Source organism: Dreissena polymorpha, chromosome 5 (assembly GCF_020536995.1).
Source record: "Dreissena polymorpha isolate Duluth1 chromosome 5, UMN_Dpol_1.0, whole genome shotgun sequence".
Classification (NCBI taxonomy): domain Eukaryota; kingdom Metazoa; phylum Mollusca; class Bivalvia; order Myida; family Dreissenidae; genus Dreissena; species Dreissena polymorpha.
The window spans coordinates 32,590,800-32,613,207 of record NC_068359.1 but is presented as its reverse complement, the minus strand read 5'-3'; the positions used below and the strand labels follow the sequence as shown (position 1 = coordinate 32,613,207).

At 33.1% G+C, this 22,408-nt stretch overlaps 4 protein-coding genes and 1 long non-coding RNA gene across 34 annotated transcripts in view; 3 read left to right on the top strand and 2 right to left on the bottom strand.

Moving 5' to 3' along the window:
• Positions 1 to 22,408, bottom strand: part of LOC127881760 (protein pigeon-like) — a 238,277-nt gene that overhangs the window by 76,556 nt on the left and 139,313 nt on the right. The gene's annotated exons all lie outside the window — the stretch shown is intronic.
• Positions 1 to 22,408, top strand: part of LOC127881786 (uncharacterized) — a 163,763-nt gene that overhangs the window by 65,033 nt on the left and 76,322 nt on the right. The gene's annotated exons all lie outside the window — the stretch shown is intronic.
• LOC127881766 (beta-hexosaminidase-like) overlaps positions 1 to 22,408 on the top strand; it is a 193,682-nt gene that overhangs the window by 108,143 nt on the left and 63,131 nt on the right. The gene's annotated exons all lie outside the window — the stretch shown is intronic.
• Positions 16,553 to 20,791, bottom strand: LOC127881801 (uncharacterized). Of its 2 annotated transcripts, none has more exons than XR_008050284.1 (4): positions 20,745 to 20,791; positions 18,734 to 18,813; positions 18,096 to 18,317; positions 16,553 to 17,667 (listed from the first exon to the last, which is right to left on the bottom strand). It is a non-coding gene; the product is annotated as an uncharacterized LOC127881801 (long non-coding RNA). The 2 variants fall into 2 exon arrangements; XR_008050283.1 differs by lacking the exon at positions 20,745 to 20,791 and adding an exon at positions 20,051 to 20,097.
• LOC127881772 (uncharacterized) overlaps positions 21,671 to 22,408 on the top strand; it is a 78,335-nt gene continuing 77,597 nt past the window's right edge. For 2 of the 3 annotated variants that reach the window (XR_008050267.1, XR_008050266.1), the window contains exon 1: positions 21,671 to 22,305. Coding sequence is in view for 1 of the 3 variants with exons in the window: in XM_052429912.1 (XP_052285872.1) it covers positions 21,992 to 22,305 (314 nt within the window). In the remaining 2 variants the exon portion in view is untranslated. The remainder of the gene's footprint in view (positions 22,306 to 22,408) is intronic. The other variant, XM_052429912.1, reaches the window with a different exon arrangement.

The following is a 22,408-nucleotide window of genomic DNA, read 5'->3' as shown; positions in this document are numbered from 1 at the left end:
GGGTACGATTTGGTTACGTAGGAAAGCAGTATAATCAAGAGCAAGAATTTCAGCAGGATAGGTGTGTGTTCCGTTGATTTGGCCAAACTGGCCGCCATCTTGGAATTTTCTGGAAGCGTGGACAGAAGTCGGGGGTGGTTACAAGCCTACCTGAGTGGTTTAGTCAGACATATTTACGTTAAATACTGGGCTTATGTGTTAAAGTATGGTTAAGAAACACTTTCTGGGGTTTACCAACACTGAAAATAATTTAATTATTGAAAAATATTAGTGCGAGTTGCCGCTGTTAAAAAACACGACACTTCCGGTTGCGCGCGTCTCTCTTATGATCCTTGGGTGACTCTTTCCAAGTTAACCCTTTCCCACTCAGACAAAAAGAAAAATTGGCTATATGCACACAGCATAAAACCAGAATAGCCTGCAAGTAACTCGCAGTCTGTTCAGGTTTTATGCTGTTTGCTGCTCATCAGTATTTAAGGAATGCCGGACAAAACCCCTCCCGGATAAAGCCCTCCTGTCAGTTTTATAGGGGCCGGACGAAAACCCTCCCATGAATAAACGGGGACGGACAAAAACCCTCCCATGAAAAAAACGGGGGAGGACAAAAACCCTCCCATAAATAAACAGGACCGGACAAAAACCCTCCCGTGAAATCTGAGCCACGAATTTTAAGTCTCAACGATTATTTATGAATTTTTAATCCGAAATCGGTCATTTCCGAAGGTCATTTCCGACATTTGTATTTTGTTGTCGGTTATCCGAGATATTCATTTTTTGTAATAGTGACTTCACTTCAGTAGGTAACATTACACTTTATAATGACTAATTAAAATATTTCCGAATTGAAATGTTGTTATTTTACACCCATTTGACGTCAATTATATATGTTTGAACTAAGATTTGTATTATTACTTAGTATGATAAGAACTACGATATTAATGATTACTTAGTATGCATAACAAGTAGGGTGTGTATTGACCTTATCGCGATGACGTCACAAAAGGGGCAGTCCCTTAGCGACGGTGAAAACAATGCCCTAGATACGGTCGATTTACTACGCTGATTGAGCACATCTGCTGCTATTTCGTCAATTGCATTCCTATTGGGAAGTCGATAGGTAATTAAATGTCCTGTAATTGGTGTTTAAAATGTCTTTTGACTATAATGAAGGGTTAGATTGCACTTCGAAAGCCCGATATGATCAGAAAATAAAACTAATTGGACTTAATGTCCGTACAAATTGCAAGGTGGATGTTGGAAAAATGACCCGACCAAGTGGCCGATGATCGAGTACGGCGACATTCAGAGAGTTTCAAAGTTTATTGTCTATTCCATGACTTGTACAATATAATAATACATAAAATAACACAACTGACGTTTCGGCATAATGCCTTTATCAAAACAATGGAAATAATATGTTAACTACATTTTTACGTCTTTTGACTGCACAATTTAAATAACAAAGAAAAATGTTTTTAAACGTCAAATGACGTTGTACATGATGACGTCATAAATGGCGTTATATAAAATGGCGCCAAAAAATGTAAAAATTCGCCAAAAATGAAATGACGTTAAACACTTACACATTGTGTTTAATCTTATGTTAAATGTGTGCTTTATATATTTAAGAAATTGATATTTTACAATAAAACAATCATCATCATATGTTATTATAATCTACCTAAACTCAGACCATCCAACAAATGTGAAGAAAGCAATACCTTATGGATTAGGAATACGTTTAAAAAGAATATGTTCTGACGAAAACAAATACAGACATCGAAATAAAGAACTAAAACAGAATCTTCAGAAAAGAGGATATCCAAATAAATTTGTTAACCATGAATTATCCCGAGTTGATAATTTAAATAGGAAAGACTTACTAAAGAAGAAAGAAAGAAATAAAACAGCCAACAAGAGAGTACCACTAGTTATAACTTATTCTAACAACCTTCCAAATATCCACTCAATAATTCGAAAACATACCGACAAACTATATAAATCAGACAGAATGAAAAATATATTCCCAGACGTACCAATAGTTGCATACAGACGAGATAGGAATATCGGTGACATTTTAGTTCATGGAAAAACAAATAAAGAGATAAACAAACGTTTTCAACTAATACCAAAATCGTGTAAGACTAATTGTATAGTCTGTAAAATGTTGAAAAAAGGTTTTCATAACAACCCGAAAAGTGAAATTCCAAACGAAGCAATAAAACAGAACTGTAACATTTATAACTTGGTGTATGGTATATTTTGTATTAAATGCCAAAAGATGGTATACGTTGGAGAGATAAGCAGATCATTAAAGGAACGTGCCAAAGAACACGAGGCTGACGTGCGGCTACGAAGAAACAAACCAATCTCAGAACATTTCAATGGTGCGGGCCACAGAGTGCAGGATATGGGTGTATCAGTGTTAACACAAATAAGAGACAGTTCCCAATATTACAGATTTATTAAAGAATTGGAATTCATAAAGAAGTTTCAAACGCAATCACCAAATGGACTAAATACAAAAAATCAACTTGATGTCCTGCTACGGGAAACTATCTTGTAAAAAATATATGCGAAAAACATTTTATATTAATCATCAACATAAATGAATGTAAAAATAATAGTACTTTATGCAATTTATCTTGTCCATAATGTGTATATGATATATAGAATAGCAAGTATGTATGATTAATCAAATATCATTATAATATTTTACATAGATATGGATTGAAATAATAAGTCATTAAATAAGTTTACCCTATTTAATTTATGATAATAAGTTTAGGTAGATTATAATTACATATGATGATGATTGTTTTATTGTAAAATATCAATTTCTTAAATATATAAAGCACACATTTAACATAAGATTGAGACACAATATATAAGTGTTTAACGTCATTTCATTTTTGGCGAATTTTTACATTTTTTGGCGCCATTTTATATAACGCCATTTATGACGTCATCATGTACAACGTCATTTGACGTTTAAAAACAGTTTTCTTTGTTATTTGAATTGTGCAGTCAAAAGACGTAAAAATGTAGTTAACATATTATTTCCATTGTTTTGATAAAGGCATTATGCCGAAACGTCAATTAAAGGAGTATAATCAGAGAGTTATAATTATTTAATATCCCTTCGGATAATTCAACTGAGCTTATATGTGTTTTAACTCCGAAAAACAAAATGGAAGATGTGTTGGACTGCAATAGCCAAGAGATGGAAAAATACTTACGTTATGTGTCACATAAAGATTTTATATCAAAGTGTGTAAGACATGGGATTGTACCAGAAGGATTCAAGATCAACTGGAATATTCAGATAGACTGTAGCGATGAAATACTAAACACGTGTGAAAAAGTCAAACAAGATGCGTCGGTGAAGCTCATGGAACTTACATTGGTAGCTTGTGAAGAGAAAATTAAAAAACTATGAAGTGATATATGTGTGGAAGATTTAAACAATGAGGACCATAAACTGTCTTCAAAACGGAAGCTAGCTGAACTTACACAGAAAAAGAATGACAAATTCTACAAGCTGTTAAACTGTAAGTTAGACTTTTTATCTTCATTGGTAACAAAAGACAATTTTCAAGAAAGTTCCATACAAATGGATGGGAACTGTTTCTACAGATGTATTGCAAAAGAAATATATAATAATGACAACAAGCACGAAATAGTTTGACAAAAAATTATTAACCATATGAAGGACTTAAAAGATGTTTACAAAGAATACGTAGATAGAAGTATCACAAAGCATATGGAAAATCATTCATTTAGTGACGGAAGAGTTGAATCGTGGGCAACTGAAGCCGAAATATATGCAGCAGCAACCCTATTTTTAAGTGAAGTATGCATATTTGCTGACGACCAAAATGTTACAAGTAAACTACTTTTCCAACCACTTAATGGAGTTAAAACAAAACAAAAAATATTCCTAAGATTAAGAATGCAGCATTTCACTTTACTTCATATAAAATTGGACAAAAACAAAAATCAATACCTTCCTGAATATGAGAGAATGAATAGGGAAGTTCAAATAGATTGGTTTACAATGGAGTCCTGTTGCGATTTTGAAGAAAGAGGACATAAAATGAACTATCAAGATAAGAAAAATAGAAAAATGCAAGAGTCTGATACACAAAAACTTAAATCAAACGATAAAAGAACTAAAAACAAGGGTGAAAATAAACCAGCAAAAAAAGACACAATTGAAACAAATAATAATAGTCTTGACACTGTTACAAATCTGTCTTCAAGAAAGTTAACAGAAGCAGAAACAAGTTTATTATCCAAAGGAATATCTTTTGTACCGTCTAAAAAACACGTAGATTTATCAAAGATACACAGTGACCTAGCAGAATGGGAGAGACGGATGCGACTCGCAGAGTATTTCCATAGTGATAAAAATCAAGAAAGGAAAAATGAAAAGGAGGAATATGATATAAAGAAAGAAAGCCGTTTTACTCCTGAACCTGGTAGAGAAAAGTGGCTAGATGCTTATATAGAAGCAGTTAAAAATGATATTCTAAATGGCATAAAAGAAAATGGACAGTCAAATATCACAAAACAAGAAAAACAAGCATTGCATACGTTACTAAATGATTCCAGTATAATAATAAGGCCTGCAGACAAAGGTTCTGGAATAATGATAACAGACGCAAATGAATATGTAGAAAAACTCAGGAATGAACTTAATGACAGCACATCATATGAAAAAACTAATGGGAATGGACTTGAAAATGCAAACAAAAAGGTGAAGCAACTAGCAAATAAACTATTTAAAAATGGCATTATCTCAAAGAACTTACAACAATACTTGATACCCAAATATCCATCAAGAAGGAAACTCAAAGGAAATCCAAAAATACATAACAAGAGCACCGCCTTGCGGGTGCAGACCGCTCATCTATTTTCTTTTCAAAGGTGAAGGGATTCTCATTTTCAATCACAAAGGAGGGAGGGGTGGAGTGAAGAGGGGTGTATAGTGTGGGGGTGAGGACATTTATTACATTATTTTCCAAAAATGCGGAAAAAAAATCGGGGGGGGGGGCGGGGGATGGGGATTCTTGGGTGCGATGGTTGGACGGTAGTTCAAACATAAATTAATAAAAATAAAAATTTGTGTTTTTTAACCGTTTCAAAAAAAAGAAATTTGGGAGGGTGGGGGTATAGTGTGAGGGTTTGGTGGTCATTTGTGAGATGATCTTAAAAAAAAATAAAAAAAATTAGGGGCGGTGGGATTCGGGTGGGGGGGGGATTCTACGGTGCGATGGTTGGACGGTATTTCAAACATAAATAATAAAAATAAATCTTTGTTTTTTAACAGTTTCAAAAAAAATAATTTGGGGGGGGGGTGGGGTGGGGGGTATAGTGTGAGGGTGTGGTGGTCATTTGTGAGATGATCTTAAAAAAAAATAGGGGGGATTTGGTGGGGGGGATTCGGGGGGGGGGAGGGCACGGGGAATGGTTTGGGTGGAGTCTATTGTGGTATGTCAGGTAAGAGTAGTTTTGTCAAAGTATCAATCAAATCTAATCATTAATAAAGAAGTTATGGCAATTTTAGCAATATTTAATAATTTGACCTTGAGAGTCAAGGTCATTCAAAGGTAAAGGTAAAATTCAACTTGCCAGGTACAGGAACCTCATGATAGCATGAAAGTATTTGAAGTTTGAAAGCAATAGCCTTAATAGTTAAGAAGTAATGTGGATAGAAACACAAAATTTAACCATATATTCTAAGTTACTAAGTCAAAAAAGGGCCATACTTCCGTAAAAATGACAACCAGAGTTATGCAACTTGTCCTTTTACTGTACCCTTATGATAATTTGCTAGTGTTCCGAGTATGAAAGCAATATCTATGATACTTTAGGGGTAAAGTGGACCAAAACACAAAATTTAACAAAATTTTTTAAGTATAAAGGACCCATAATACCGTCCAAATGCCAGTCAGAGATACATAACTTTGCCTGCACAGTCCCCTTATGATAGTTAATAAGTGTTGCAAGTATAAAAGCAATAGCTTTGATACTGTAGGAATAAAGTGGACCTAAACACAAAACTTAACCAAATTTTCAATTCTCTAAGTATAAACAGGGCACATAATTCTGTCAAAATGCCAGTCAGAGTTACATTACATTGCCTGCACAGTCCGCTTATGATAGTTAGTAAGTGTTGCAAGTATGAAAGCAATAGCATTGATACTTACGAAATAAAATGGACCTAAACACAAAACTTAACCAAAATTTTCAATTTTCTAAGTATAAAAAGGGCACATAATTATGTCAAATTGCATGCCAGAGTTATCTAACTTTGTCTGCCCAGTCCTCTCATTGTAGTAAGTAAGTGTACCAAGTTTGAATGCAATAGCATTGATACTTTCTGAGAAAAGTGGACCTAAACGCAAAACTTAACCGGACGCCAACGCCGACGCCGACGCAGACGCCGACGCCAAGGTGATGACAGTAGCTCATTTTTTTTTTCAAAAAATAGATGAGCTAAAAAAGTCAACCCGTATAGAACAATCGTAAATGGCATTGGAACAAGTACTGAAAGAATGGCAGAGGTAGCAGAAAAGGAACTAGAAACCTATGTTATAAAACACCAAGCTATATAAGAGACACCACAGCATTTTTAAACGCTATTGAGAGGGAAATAACTACACCATTGCCAGAAGGAATTATCTTATACTGTTTTGATGTTGTCAAGTTATACCCATCGATTCCAAAGAAAGAGGGCCTAGAGGCGTGCAAACAAGCTTTAAATGAACGCTGTACTAAGACCATCAACACTGAAGCGGTGATTGAAATGATTGAAACTGTTTTAGAAAAAAATGTGATCGAATTTTGTGGACAAGAATACAGACAAAAAGAGGGAGTAGCTATTGGATCAAAACTTGGGAGAAATTATGCCTGTTGTTACATGAGAAAATGGGATGAACAATTATCTGAATACAATTAACAACCAATATTCTATAAACGTTTCATAGATGATGGGTTTGGACTATGGACACATGGAATTGACGAACTCCTGAAATTTTTCGACTAAGCGAACAAAATACATGAAAACATCAAAGTAGAATTAAGATGGAACACAACACAGATAGACTTCTTAGACACAAAAATTCAACTAGAAGATAATAAAATAACAACTGATTTATACTCAAAGCCAACCGATAAGCATCAATATGTCCAATATGACTCAGACCATCCAACAAATGTGAAGAAAGCAATACCTTATGGATTAGGAATACGTTTAAAAAGAATATGTTCTGACGAAAACAAATACAGACATCGGAAAAAAGAACTAAAACAGAATCTACAGAAAAGAGGATATCCAAATAAATTTGTTAACCATGAATTATCCCGAGTTGATAATTTAAATAGAAGGACTTACTAAAGAAGAAAGAAACAAATAAAACAGCCAACAAGAGAGTACCACTAGCTATAACTTATTCTAACAACCTTCCAAATATCCACTTAATAAAAACATACCGACAAACTATATAAATCAGACAGAATGAAAAATATATTCCCAGACGTACCAATAGTTGCATACAGACGAGATAGGAATATCGGTGACAATTTAGTTCATGGAAAAACAAATAAAGAGATAAACAAACGTTTTCAACTAATACCACAATCGTGTAAGACTAATTGTATAGTCTGTAGAATGTTGAAAAAAGGTTTTCATAACAACCCGAAAAGTGAAATTCCAAACGAAGCAATAAAACAGAACTGAAACATTAATAACTTGGTGTATGGTATATTTTGTATTAAATGCCAAAAGATGGTATACGTTGGAGAGACAAGCAGATCATTAAAGGAACGTGCCAAAGAACACGAGGCTGACGTGCGGCTACGAAGAAATAAACCATTCTCAGAACATTTCAATGGTGCGGGCCACAGAGTGCAGGATATGGGTGTATCAGTGTTAACACAAATAAGAGACAGTTCCCATTATTACAGACTTATTAAAGAATTGGAATTCATAAAGAAGTTTCAAACGCAATCACCAAATGGACTAAATACAAAAAATCAACTTGATGTCCTGTTACGGGAAACTATCTTGTAAAAAATATATGTGAAAAACATTTTATATTTATCATCAACATAAATGCATGTAAAAATAATAGTACTTTATGCAATTTATCTTGTCCATAAAGTGTATATGATATATAGAATAGCAAGTATGTATGATTATTGAATCAAATATCATTATAATATTTTACATAGATATGGATTGAAATAATTAGTCATTAAATAAGTTTACCCTATTTAATTTATGATAATAAGTTTAGGTAGATTATAATTACATATGATGATGATTGTTTTATTGTAAAATATCAATTTCTTAAATATATAAAGCACACATTTAACATAAGATTAAGACACAATATGTAAGTGTTTAACGTCATTTCATTTTTGGCGAATTTTTACATTTTTTGGCGCCATTTTATATAACGCCATTTATGACGTCATCATGTACAACGTCATTTGACGTTTAAAAACATTTTTCTTTGTTATTTAAATTGTGCAGTCAAAAGACGTAAAAATGTAGTTAACATATTATTTCCATTGTTTTGATAAAGGCATTATGCCGAAACGTCAATTAAAGGAGTATAATCAGAGAGTTATAATTATTTAATATCCCTTCGGATAATTCAACTGAGCTAAAATAACACAATTTACAAACATGCATGGCCAATCTTATAGATTTGTAAAAGACATTTAAGTGTGTAATATTACACTTAAAACTATTGCTTTTTTACATATACATGTTTCATAGATATACATCATAAAAAAACATATTGCCCCTGTTAACCTTATGTTAAACACCTGTAATAAAATATTGAAGTTGATAAAACACTGGTGATTGTAAAACTGGGTACTAATGCGCATAGTGAAAAATGATGTAAAAGAGCGACTACCTAAGTGAACTGGATAACAGTGGCATTCTGTATTTTAATAAAACAGTTATTTAAGATGGTAAAATAATAAGGAACATTTGTGTAATAAACCACTAGTTACCTTAAAACCTAAAGAACTATAATTGAGCGTTAAAGAGAATTTATCATCTTTAATCCTATATAATAGATTTTATACACAAAGACGGTCAATAGACCATCAATTTATGACTAGAATTTCTTACTATACACAAGTACATTATAAAACAAAGATAATAAATATAGTATCGCTGCTATTTACATAAAAGTAGCAACACTACTACTTATTTACACATGTAGAACTGTCTTCTTTGTAAAATTAAAAAGCAGGTTTTGGCTAAAATTCTTGTTAATCCTTCACTGATAAAAAGGGATTTCAGCTTATCGCTATTCGACATGTTCATAAAAATTCATGATTAACTTTCTCACTGAGACACCGGGTAAATTCGTTTATTCTGTAATAATGGGAGTATCCTTGTAGATGTTGATGTAATGAGTATTGTCGTTCTTTACAGGGTTCATTCATCTTCGAACATTATAATTATATTTCTACTATGTCAATTTATCATGCTTATGTGAAGCTGTAAAATACGTAGGGACATCTGGTACTTGACTTACTGAAAGCCTCAGTTGTGTTCATTGTAATGAGTACGAGTGACAAATATTTAAATTAACACACATATATCTGTATAAATATTTGTTTTTCAAACATTATTTACCCCAGTTGCTGTCAAACGTAATTTCTTTTTTATGATGTCGATCGTTTATTGTCGTTACATTAAATCTTAATACGTAATGACGTCTTTTTAATTAACTGATACACGCTAAATACGTTACTTGTTTTTTTTACGTAAATTTTAAAATTATTAAATACTTTAATAAATTAATCGGGCTAGTATCTTTACGGTGTAAATTTCTGATAATCTAAATTGGACATGACTTTATATTTGACCATATGTCACATATCTAATTTAAGCAACTGTTAAGTACATCGGCGTTAATTATTCATCCAAATGACTGCTTATATAATACTACCAGAAAGAGGAGACATGGTGGCATCTATCGTGTTAAATGACACTGTTTGGAACTGTATATTCAATTATTTCGGCATTAAAAATTTGGCTTAAATGACTGCTCAGTATGACAAGAGATGACATAGAGGTATCATAAATTGTGTTTAATGACCACATGTGGTTTATGCAGAGCCCCAACTAGGTCCCCAGCTGGCTTTATGACACCGTGTTTTCTTTGTCTGGACAGTATCCGATCATGTAACGAGATAATCGGTTTGTGATGAAGAAAGGGGCATTCAAATACCTAACATGCGGAAACAAAAAGTGTCGAAATTGGTGTGAATTAAATAAAAACAATAACATTTATCATGAGAATTTATTAATGCGTAACAAGGTAATAAGGTAACAAATATAGAGGTTCAAATCAGCTACTAGTACTATATGTTGCATATATTTACAATTTATTGGTTGTTTGTTTTCATCCTTATTTGTGTTCGTTCATTAAATTAAATTTATTATGAAAGAATTTTTATTTCTGGGTATTTTTATTCTAAAAAATGGTCGCGAAGATGTGCCTTAACTTAAGAAAATTGCGAGCATATTTCAATGCAAATAAAATGGCGACAGCGCTTTTGTTTTCACCGTCGTCAAGGGGCATGTAACTCTAACTGACGCAAGTGCCCGGATGTTGCGATAAGGTCAATATAAAATATCAAATTGTGCCCCGGCCAGTGCATTGAGAACATCAAAGTCGTGTTTCTTTTTTATTCATCATCGCAAAAATAACAGAGACGGACACAGGCTTCCCAAGACATTCTTTATTTCGTTTTATAACAAGTATCATGAAGTCTAGACAGTAAAATGTTACATACATTGACAAATAAGCATAATCATTTGATAAACAAAAACCAACATTGTAGACACTTGAGAATACAAACAAACACAATTGCATTAATCTTACACAGTTAACATACACTCCTAAACGTGAATACGAATGCAGTGCCCGCATGCAGCCAAGAAGTCCTGTGCCGTCTTGTTTCCCGACGCTACCTCCTCACATAGGCGTTGCATCTTCTTCTGGTGAAGAAGGGTCCCCTTCCGGACTCGCTTTGCTACCGGCTCCCCGTGTTCGTACCGGTACACCTCTGCTTCGGCCATGGCATTGTCCTTCTGCAGACATGTGATGACGTTCCACAATGATGGATTTGCGTGGCCGACGAGATGCTTGAACCCGTTGTTCCAACTTTCGCACGCGTTATTCGTCCGCGCTTCACCAAGTTTTGTTGCCTCATGTTCGTTCCATACATCAGGCGGGGAGCGCGGCAGGGTGCGTCTGAAGCGGAGGTGACCATCCATCATGACGCTTCTGAACGCCCCGTTGACGTAGTTGGCGTCGAAGTAATCTAGTATGCTGTCGATGCCATTTGGTGCCAATTCCCAAAGAACGCTTATGCCATCAGCCACTAGAGTCACCGGGAGAAACGCCAGACCATCCAGCATCCCGCAGAAGCAAATACATGAGTCGGCGTTTAATTGCTTTTAATTGATTCTGTGATTAAACTAATTAAAAACTAAAAGTAGATTCACAGTTTGCTATTTTGAGTAAATTTTGCGGATTAATGAATGCAACAATGTGTGAAGCAATTACTTTTGTCGGTGTTTAATAGCTTTCACGGGAGGGTTTTTGTCCGCAGTTGCAGATTCACAGTTTGCTATTTTGATATATATTATTGTATGCCATTAACTAGTTAGTTGTTATGATTAGCTGATTAGTGGGCTTAAATAACCGAATCATTGACATATTTGACAATACAGTATGCTTTATATATTGTCTGCAAAAATGCAATCGAAAACGTTACAGTCAAAGATAAATTAAATAAGTAATTAAGACAAATTAGTTACATGCTAACGAATTGTTAGTTGTTAACAGAATTTTACTTTCATTTTCGCAAAGTTTTCCCGGAAAGCACGTTTTTTGCATGAATGAGCGTATGACGCGATTAAACGTTGCACTGTATCGTATTGCATTCAATCTAAATTTAAATTCACTTGTCTATAAATTGCCTCATTTTATGTTTTTAATTGATGTTGTTATTATATTGGATTATCGGATATATATGCACATTAGAAAGCGGTATGTTTACAGTTAATGGATACACATTTTCTTTTAATTTCACACCCCTGAAAACACAATACACAAAACACACAATGGGTAATTTTGTCGGATTAATGAATGCAACACTAAGTGTTAAATTTCTTTTACGGGAGGGTTTTTGTCCGCCTCCGTTTTTTCATGGGAGGGTTTTTGTCGACCCATGTTTATTCATGGGAGTGTTTTCGTCCGCCCCCTATGAAAATGACGGGAGAGTTTTTATCCGGGAGGGGTTTTGTCCGTATTCCGTATTTAAGGACTGGAAATAGAGCCTTACAAACTTGAATCAAGTAAGAAAGGTCTTAAAATTAAAGGTATTAAAGTTAACTTTCTAAAGGACTACAGATGCTTCAAAATACGTATCTAAGTGGTAAAGGGTTAACAAATTGTTCCAGCTTTTATATTTGGTGTGTGACATTGACTAGTGGTCCACAACTAATTTTGTTAAAGTCATTCAATTGGGGTCGAAAATGGCAATACTCCAGGGGTAACTTGCTTTATATAGACTCATGTAGCAGAAGACTTTCATTCAATATATACATGTACTGTTTTAACCACTTGTCATATCGACTCAATTGGAAGAACCTTAAGTCATACACTTCTTTAATGCGTCATTTATATATTTATAATAACCAAACAATAATTTATACTCTGTAACAATTGGTTATATTTTTAAATACAGAATGGATGCGATCAGTGAGGTACTCTACATAAATGTTTGTATGCTATTTTAGAAACTTTTTTGTTCTGTGGTTAACATTCTGACGTCCATAAAGGACTTAAATGTGTGTTAAAGGGACTTGTTCACACTTTGATAAATTGACAAAATTGAAAAAAAATGTTTCGGATTTGCAAATTTTCATTGTAGTTATGATATTTGTATTTAAAAAAAAAAATACCAAATTGTTTCCATGCTCTAAAATCTCCATTAAATGCAACTTTTGACGATTTGAAAACCTGAAAATTATAAAGCGTCTCAGACGCGAAATGAGTTATTTTTAGTCAGAAATTATGAATGGGATCCCAACTAGTTTACCAGAATGCAGCCTGCGCATGCGCGCTGCGCTTATCCGGTTTTGCTTTACAAACAATGCATCTCATTTCTGTGATCGAAAATATAAAAAAAGAGAAACAAAAGCCGGAGCCAGCGACATCGCTCGAATTTATTCAATCTTGGCGACAAGACTGAGTGTTTGCAGAACCATAGGAGTATCGTTGGAAGAGACGAAGACAGGGTAATGGCTTAAACACACGAATTGTTAGTCATATTTTAGAAGCTACGTTTAGTTTTTGGCAAGTGTTGCCTGTTTACAAAGGACTTTTAGCAAAAGTTTGGATAGGTATTTAGTTTTATTGTATGGATATTTTACTCTGCAACGAAACCAGATACGCACTGATAACATAATTTGTTCATTGCACGTTTTAAAATGAGCCTTTATGCCCATATGCCAAGATGTTCGTATCAATATAATGAATTCGTTATAACTTATAAGGAACACTCCAAAACGAGTCAAATGAAGCATCAAATTAATGATAAATGATGAATTATGAATGATTAATTTATTCGGTATATATTATATTATAAAATATACTGATATGCCAATGTATATGTTATATTATGTAATCAATTATCATGATATGATAATATGATTATACAGTTTATTCCCTGATTTTAACATCAATTTTGTTGTTTCTTTAAATTGATATGTGATCAATTTTATATTCTAAAACAAACCTTCTTTTTAAGGTATTTAGGATGACGTGCCGGCCAAACTATTGCAAGTTTGACTGTTCAGCATAATGTTAGAACAACAAACTCTTCACCTATGCACGGTCATCAGCCCCCGCCAGGTCCTGGCCTGTCATTTGTGTCACAAGGAAGTACCACACCTGGTCATGTGTCAGGAATTGGAGAGATAACATCTTACTTAGAGTATGCAAACAACCCTGTCTTAGGATATTTTAATTGATAAAATAATATATTTATATTCAATAAGATTCTATGTGCTTCCTAAAGTTCCTTGGTAATATAATTGCTTTATTAATTTTTTTACCAGAAACTTTGTATGTTATGAAAACCAGAGGATATCAGATAGCTGGTTTGTTTTCTGAACCATTCAGATAACTTGTATGGTGATTGGTCATGAAATTATTTCAATGCCATTCTCCTCTGGCTCCAATCTCTAGTTGTACAGTAATTGTCAGTTAGTGACTCAAGTATGATAACTTCATCATATAATAAGCTCTTACTGGTGAATCAAGAAGCCAAGAAAAGTATTGGTAGGTTCATAAGTTTATACTGGTGAATCAAGTAGCCCAGAAAAGTATTGGTAGGTTCATAAGTTAATACTGGTGAATCAAGTAGCCCACAAAAGTATTGATAGGTTCTTAAGTAAATACTGGTGAATCAAGTAGCCCAGAAAAGTATTGGTAGGTTCAGAAGTTAAAACTGGTGAATCAAGTAGCCCAGAAAAGTATTGGTAGGTTCATAAGTTAATACATGGAATCAAGTAGCCCAGAAAAGTATTGGTATGTTACCTGATTGGCATGATATGAATAAAATAATGTTTAAAATAGCAAACAAATTTCATACATAGTTTTTATGATAAGTTTTAGTGTACATTTCAAAATTACAAATATGCTTATATGTTATTTCAGAGTAAATTGAAGGCAGCCAACAATTGGACGGTGGTGCCAATCAATGAAAAGAAGGGATACACGTACATGCACTGAGTACACAGAGATCATCAAGGAAAAAACCCTTCGATCAAAGTTCCTTTTTGATTCAGCTTATCCAAAGCTGATTGCCTCTACAATTGCCCCTTATATATCCACCTGCGGCTAATGAGGAGCTGCAATATCCAATAGGTCAAGGAAAAGCAACCCGGAAACAATATGAAGATTTACTCATACAAATTGGTACATGGTGTATGTAACTATGTTGTTTTAACTAACTTCAACATACCATTATTATGAATTAAAAAATTGACAAAGCTGAAATCAATGATAACTGACTATGGGTAGGAACATGTTGTGTGAATTTGGCAGCATGGTTTTATAGGATGTATACCATTGAGTATGAAAGTGCATGTGTGACCCTGGCTGTTTTTTCAGTCAGTAGATGATTTTAGTATTTGAAATGATGCTTGAATTTATTTGTGTAATATGAAGGCGTGACCAAATGTGTGACATTATGGTCGACTGTCCTGTCATCATCATGGTGATAAAATGTGATTTTAATAAGTGAACTGCTTATAAACATAGGGCAGAAATATCATTGATAAAATACTGATGAACATAGCATACAATTGCCCTGAAATGCCATGAGAATATGTATTTGAGTTGTAAGTGTGTAAGGTATTGTGAATTTTGTTAATTGTTTTGTTATAAAAATATAGGATCCAAAGTATTCAATCATAGATCACTCTGAAAAAGAAGAATAAGTAAAAACCTTGTCTGGCAAATAACTACATAAACAATGGGCCAAGTTCCAGATTTTTTTGTCACAATATAAAGAAGTGAAACTCCAGCTGCTGGAGCAGTATTGAATTTTCATTAAAAACAATTAGTTGGTCCTTTATTTAAGGCAAGTGACCGATTGCCCAAACAGTACAAAACAGCACAATACAGCACAATACAAACCAACATAAACACAAAATATGAATAAAGCTGGGGTCACCGCCTTGGAACGGTCAATGCAAAGCATTGGGGGTTTAAACCTGGTTATAGAGCGTACAAGTCAAGACCACTAACAGGAATTGTTGACTCTTATAGGTGTTATGTATCATGATTTGTGTTAAGTTTTTTATGGGATGCATGATCAAACATGGTGAATTAATTGTTTTGTTATTACAATAGTGGATCCAAAGTATTTGATCATAGGTCACTCACTATGAAACAGAAGAATTTGTGAAAACCTTGTCTGGCAAATAGCTAAATAAACACTGGGCTCAGCATTTTCCTGATTTTTTGTCACAAGTAAAGACTATGTAAAGGAATTATTGACTCATTTAGGTATAAGCTACCATAGTCAATTTTGAGTGCCTGCTGCACACCACATTTGTTTATGTTCCATTAACAATGACATCAAAGCACAATGCTATATATAAATTATGTATTGTTTTCCATTGTTTATCAGTCTATAAACAACCATTCATTGTAATAGCCTTACATAAACTGTCATAAAGATGATAAAGTGCTGTTTATCCATAAATAAAAAATTGGTGGAATTCAGAAATAATTTGATCTGTCAAATGTTGAAAGTTGGAAACATTTATTCAAAATGTTATCAATTATAGTTTTGTTTCATGAATATAGAGTGTTATGTTTTGTGTTCATTATGTTATGGATTTTGTTGTTTTGGTTTAAAATGTTTTAATAATTAACATGAAGAAATAAGAAGCTAGTTGTTCAATTTTGATTTATTATTACATGTATATTACACAGCAAAACATTACTGCAAGAATGTTAAGCGAACACCTTATTATGATACATGTTGAGTTCAACACTGAACAAAAGAATATGCATCAATTAAAAACGACTCATAATACATTATTATATGAAACTGCATCGTGATTCATAAGTTAAAGAGCATATAGACAGCTAAAACCTAAATAGGTGAGCCTTGCCCTGGGAAAATGGGGCTTAATGCATGTGCGTAAATTGTCGTACGAGATTAACATGTGCTTATCATACCAATCAGGCAGACAATTGCCGCTTTATTTATTTTTTGTTGAAATGGAGTCTCTTAGAGAAAAATGAGATAAGGCGGAAAGTGTTGCCCCTGATTAGCCTGTGCAGTCAACACAGCCTAATATTGGACAACCTTATGTACATGCATTAAACCCCCTTTTCCCAGAGCGAGGCTCAAATATTGATTAAATGATTGATTAAGTCTTCCACATAACATCTTTTAAGAAACTTTCAGTAAAACATGTTTATTTGATGACAGGCACGGCAAAATCAGTAGTAAATTCATAGTATTAATTTGTGTAACATTATAATACTTACATATTGTTGCTGGATATAAATGTGGAAAAAGTTTGAATATGCATTGCTAAAAGACATGTTAATTTTCTAAGAACTGCCCCTTTTATTTAAGGAATACTGTATGTATGCCCCTGTAATATTTCTGACAAAAGAACAAGATAAATAAATAATTATTAATAGAACAGTAAACTTGGTTTTCATTTTGTATACAAAGGATAATTATGTTCTTATTATTTACACTATATTGAAAGAAATAAGATGACGTCATTTAATAAAGAATGCATTACTGAAGATTCAAATTTAAAACAACCGTTTATCCACTTAAATGTTGCAAGCATTCTTAAACAACAAGACTAAAAAAGCTGTTAACCATTATTTTATTAACTACTTCCTTTCAAAAAAAAGGCAGGTAAAGTTTTGTTGTTGTCCCGTTGAAGGTGTCCATGTATCCAAAGGATGTACTGTGATCAATCTATGTCCTCCACATCTTCAGTGCCAACACGTTGTTCCGAAACGTTTCCTGGATAAGGAGGGTGAGAGGATCAGTCACCACTTAACCTTTTTTCTGAAAAATATGAACAGATAAAAAACTCAAAACCCCTTGCTAAATCTATCTATATATATATATTAGCTGTTATTGTCCAACTTTTAAGATGCAGGAACATAATGGCCACTGTTTCGACAGTAAATGAGTTAAATTTTCTACACTTTTGATTTTAAGCTGAGACAATTACATGAGTAGTTTTACGTGTTCTATATTCATATTACAAGCAACAATATTTGATAAAGATAAAATGCATTACTAATTCCGTTAAACAGGCCCACAGACAAATAAAATATTTGATATAGATAAAATGCATTAATAATTCCGTTAAACAGTCCACAGAAAAATAACATATTTGAAATAGATAAAGTGCATTTTTAATTCTGTTAAACAGGCCCACAGAAAAATAAACATGAAAAATGGGTCATATTCAACAACAGTAAACATACTGGTCTCTGGCTTGTACAGTATTGTCAGGCCATGCCACAAAAAAGCTGGTCTTCATCATGGTCTACCGAATGGACAATTCTTGCAAACACACCATCATGGTTAGCTTGAGGATGGTCCAAGCTGGGCCAGGACAGGCTGTCAGTGATAACTGCTGACTGTCTGGCAGCAATTTCCTTCAACAGCTCCTATGCTTCCGTATAAGTAAGGTGGTCTATGATATCCTTGAAAAGACATTTCTGCATTTAACAATAAATGTTTTGAACATAAAGCTAAGAATTTTGACACAAGATGTAGCTACATGTACATATACAAATTTTTATTTTTCATGACACCATTTTTAAACATTCCTGTCAGTTTTTTTGTAAAATTTCAATATTCACCTAGTGTAGTGTAGGATCATTTTTTAAATTCTTTGCTCATGTAGCAACACAGTTTTACATACAAAGACTTTGTTTTATATATCAACAATTAGTGCGTTGAACTGTGTTTTTTTCTGTTTCCATTCAAGAATATTGTGAAATGACATAAACAAATCAATGAAATCTCAACTAGCCTGAATATCTGAAAACATTATCTACAAATTATTTCAATATTCTCAAATGAAATCAACAGAAAAAATGCAGCTAAATAAGTATACCTTTTCTGTTTCTTGTACCTAAGTGACAAAATCCAGTGATCCCTTCTTCATAAACTTCTTGGTTTAATTATGGTGGTATACTATTGAAAAAGTAAATACACAATTTAAACCACTTTTTAAAACTATTTATGGTCTCTATTAAAAAAGTGAGTTGTAAATATGTGGTATTATTATCTTATAAGTTTTCTTCGAAATTCAGGAAATCAAATCTTGAGGATATTCAAAACAATTGAAAAAAGAGGAATATCCAGAATATTCTTGGCTTTTACAAATATAATGATACATGCATTTCAGATGACCTGTATTTGATTTATTCAAAATACAATGTACTGTTGAAATACACATTTATCAAAATATATACGTGCTTTGCTAAATTAACAAAGAATATAAAGATAAAATACTTTGAATAAAGAAACAATAAGATGCACGAAAATAAATTGGGGCGAGTTGTCTCTTGGTTGGAGCTAGTGACCATATGTTTGATGCGAGTTTGTTTTGGCGCAAGTTGGTATTGGGGCGAGTTGTCAGGCGCCAGCTACATGCATTTGATGCCATGAATTACTAAACTGTGTTACTATTTTCAAAAATATTTTGGTTATTCAGTTTATTAATAAAATAGCTGTGCAGAAGAAACTGATATAAATACATTAACCCTTTGCATGCTGGGAAATTTGTCATCTGCTAAATGTCATCCGCTGAATTTCTAAAATTAGCCATTTCTTTGATTTTTTTCAAAGAATACTATCAGAATAGCAAACAGTTTGGATCCTGATGAGACGCCACGTTCTGTGGAGTCTCATCTGGAACCAAACTGTTTGCAAAGGCCTTCAAAATTCGGTTCCAGCGCTTAAAGGGTTAACTATGAGTTTTGGGTTTAAATTAATAAACTACCAGTACCATTCAAATGCATTTTAGTTAATAATAAATGTCATTGTCATATAACACACAATAATGAATATGTCAATAAATGCACAGCATCTTGAATTGCCTGCCAACAAATAATGTTGTCACTGTCAGTTATGAGGAAAGAAAAAGATACTGTAATGTTTAAATGATCTCAGTACTCCAAGGCTAATGATAAATTTAATTTATTTGCGCGAATACTAAAGTTAATTCTGTATTCAACTTGGCTTTTAATTTTAGTCTCTGTCTGTAACTTAAGTGTAAACGAGAGAATCAGTATTTACGCGTTCTGTAACGTAAATGCATATACTTATGTAACGAAAACGAATCATTTGATCAGTTATACTATTTTAATCTACTTTTATAAAAAATCATACGCACTATTGAGTTTTACAATAAAAAAACATATTTTACCTTCTTCTTCCGTGTTTGACAATACAGATTCCGCCATATTTGTTGTTGTTGTTGTTGTCACAATGCGTGTTTATATTTAAATTTATATTTAAAATCTATATTTAGTCGGAGAAAAAACCGATCCAAGGGTCAGTGGTTCGAGCCTTGGTGCGGCTTACTTTTTTCTTTCTTATTTTAACTTTATTTTTGTTTTATACTACAGCACGTTATTAGGGATGTTTAAATTTATGAATTTAAAGCATTAAATGAAAAACTTCAAAAAAATGCAATTTAAGTGTGAACAAGCCCCTTTAATAATAAATGTCATTGTCATATAACACACAATAATGAATATGTCAATAAATGCACAGCATCTTGAATTGCCTGCCAACAAATAATGTTGTCACTGTCAGTTATGAGGAAAGAAAAAGATACTGTAATGTTTAAATGATCTCAGTACTCCAAGGCTAATGATAAATTTAATTTATTTGCGCGAATACTAAAGTTAATTCTGTATTCAACTTGGCTTTTAATTTTAGTCTCTGTCTGTAACTTAAGTGTAAACGAGAGAATCAGTATTTACGCGTTCTGTAACGTATATGCATATACTTATGTAACGAAAACGAATCATTTGATCAGTTATACTATTTTAATCTACTTTTATAAAAAAATCATACGCACTTTTGAGTTTTACAATAAAAAACACATATTTTACCTTCTTCTTCCGTGTTTGACAATACAGATTCCGCCATATTTGTTGTTGTTGTTGTTGTCACAATGCGTGTTTATATTTAAATTTATATTTAAAATCTATATTTAGTCGGGGAAAAAACCGATCCAAGGGTCAGTGGTTCGAGCCTTGGTGCGGCTTACTTTTTTCTTTCTTATTTTAACTTTATTTTTGTTTTATACTACAGCACGTTATTTGCGATGTTTAAATTTATGAATTTAAAACTTCAAAAAATTGCAATTTAAGTGTGAACAAGCCCCTTTAAAGCCTACTCGTTACACCCTAGGATATAAACCCATATATTGGGCATGTGCAAACTTATAACAACCTCAAAAACAGTGTATTGATCTGTACTAAAACATTCATTGTGTGGAATGAAAATACGTAGGTACAGTAACAACTGAATTGCTTGAAAGGAATTTTGCAAAACAAAAATACCCTTATTTATTTAAGCGAGTTCTGTTGGACTGTTAAAGCAATGATTAGCAAGCTCAATAAGAGATCTATTAAAATGTTTTCCTTTACTATACTCATGTTACAAGATTGGCATTGCATATAAATTTTGATCCATTAAATAGATATTAACACAATTTGAATAATTATACTGATAATATTATACCCTAAATGTTCTCTGGTCCAATTAAGACTTTTGAAAATTATTCAGTACTCATGCTTCAATAGCTCATCTAAAATCCAAAAGATTACTTTCCGCAGTGAATACCTGTACATTATTGATATACCTGCCTGGCCAAACTCTGACTGTGATTGAAATGTCTGGCTCTTTGAAATAGATCAACAATTGATTGAATCACTTTGTTATTTTAAAGTTCCTGCCAATTGGAAGCCTTCAACTAGTTGTAATGTTTGAAATATGAAAACCAAATCTGAATGATAAAGCGATTTTAGGAGAAACTTTTCATATCAAATACAATGGTGATGACCTACATATGGGACTTGTTTTTAAAAACAGCAACTTCTTATCAATAAAAATGCATGGGCAAAACATTGTGTCAGGTGATATAGCAAGCTATGTAGTTGGCAGAGATAATCTAGAGGTATATTTGAAGTCATTTGTAGATTGTGTGTGTTTCATTGAGGTTAAAAGACTTCTGTTAGTGCAGGGTAGAAAAAGGCTTTGAAAGAAACAACACATCTCTGTAATATCGTTACGGGAGTAAAGACTTACAGTGCAGTTGAAGTTCTTTTATATTACTGTATTGTTTGTTAATAAAATGGCGGCACATTCTGAAAGGATTAGCTTCTTTTGTTGCGAATCATGCAAGAACAAAAAGAATATTGAAGAATATTCAGTGTATTACTGTGAACAATGTCAACAGTGTTTTTGTAGAGAGTGCTGTGAGCTTCATGACTATTTGTTTAGTAAACATGTAAAGTATGACCGGGGAAATATGAAGAAGTGGCCAGTCTCAAAGGAGTTGGAGGCTTTTTTGCAAATGTGTGAAATACACACTCATAAACAACTAGAGACCTACTGCAAATATCACAGTCAACTGTGTTGCTCAAAATGTGATCCCTTAAGTCACAGGTATTTTAAGATTTAAACAAACTTTAAAACCACACAATTTGAGGTCTTTCTTATTAGTCAGACTTGCGATCCTTAGTTCCATTTATTTTCACATTAATTAAAG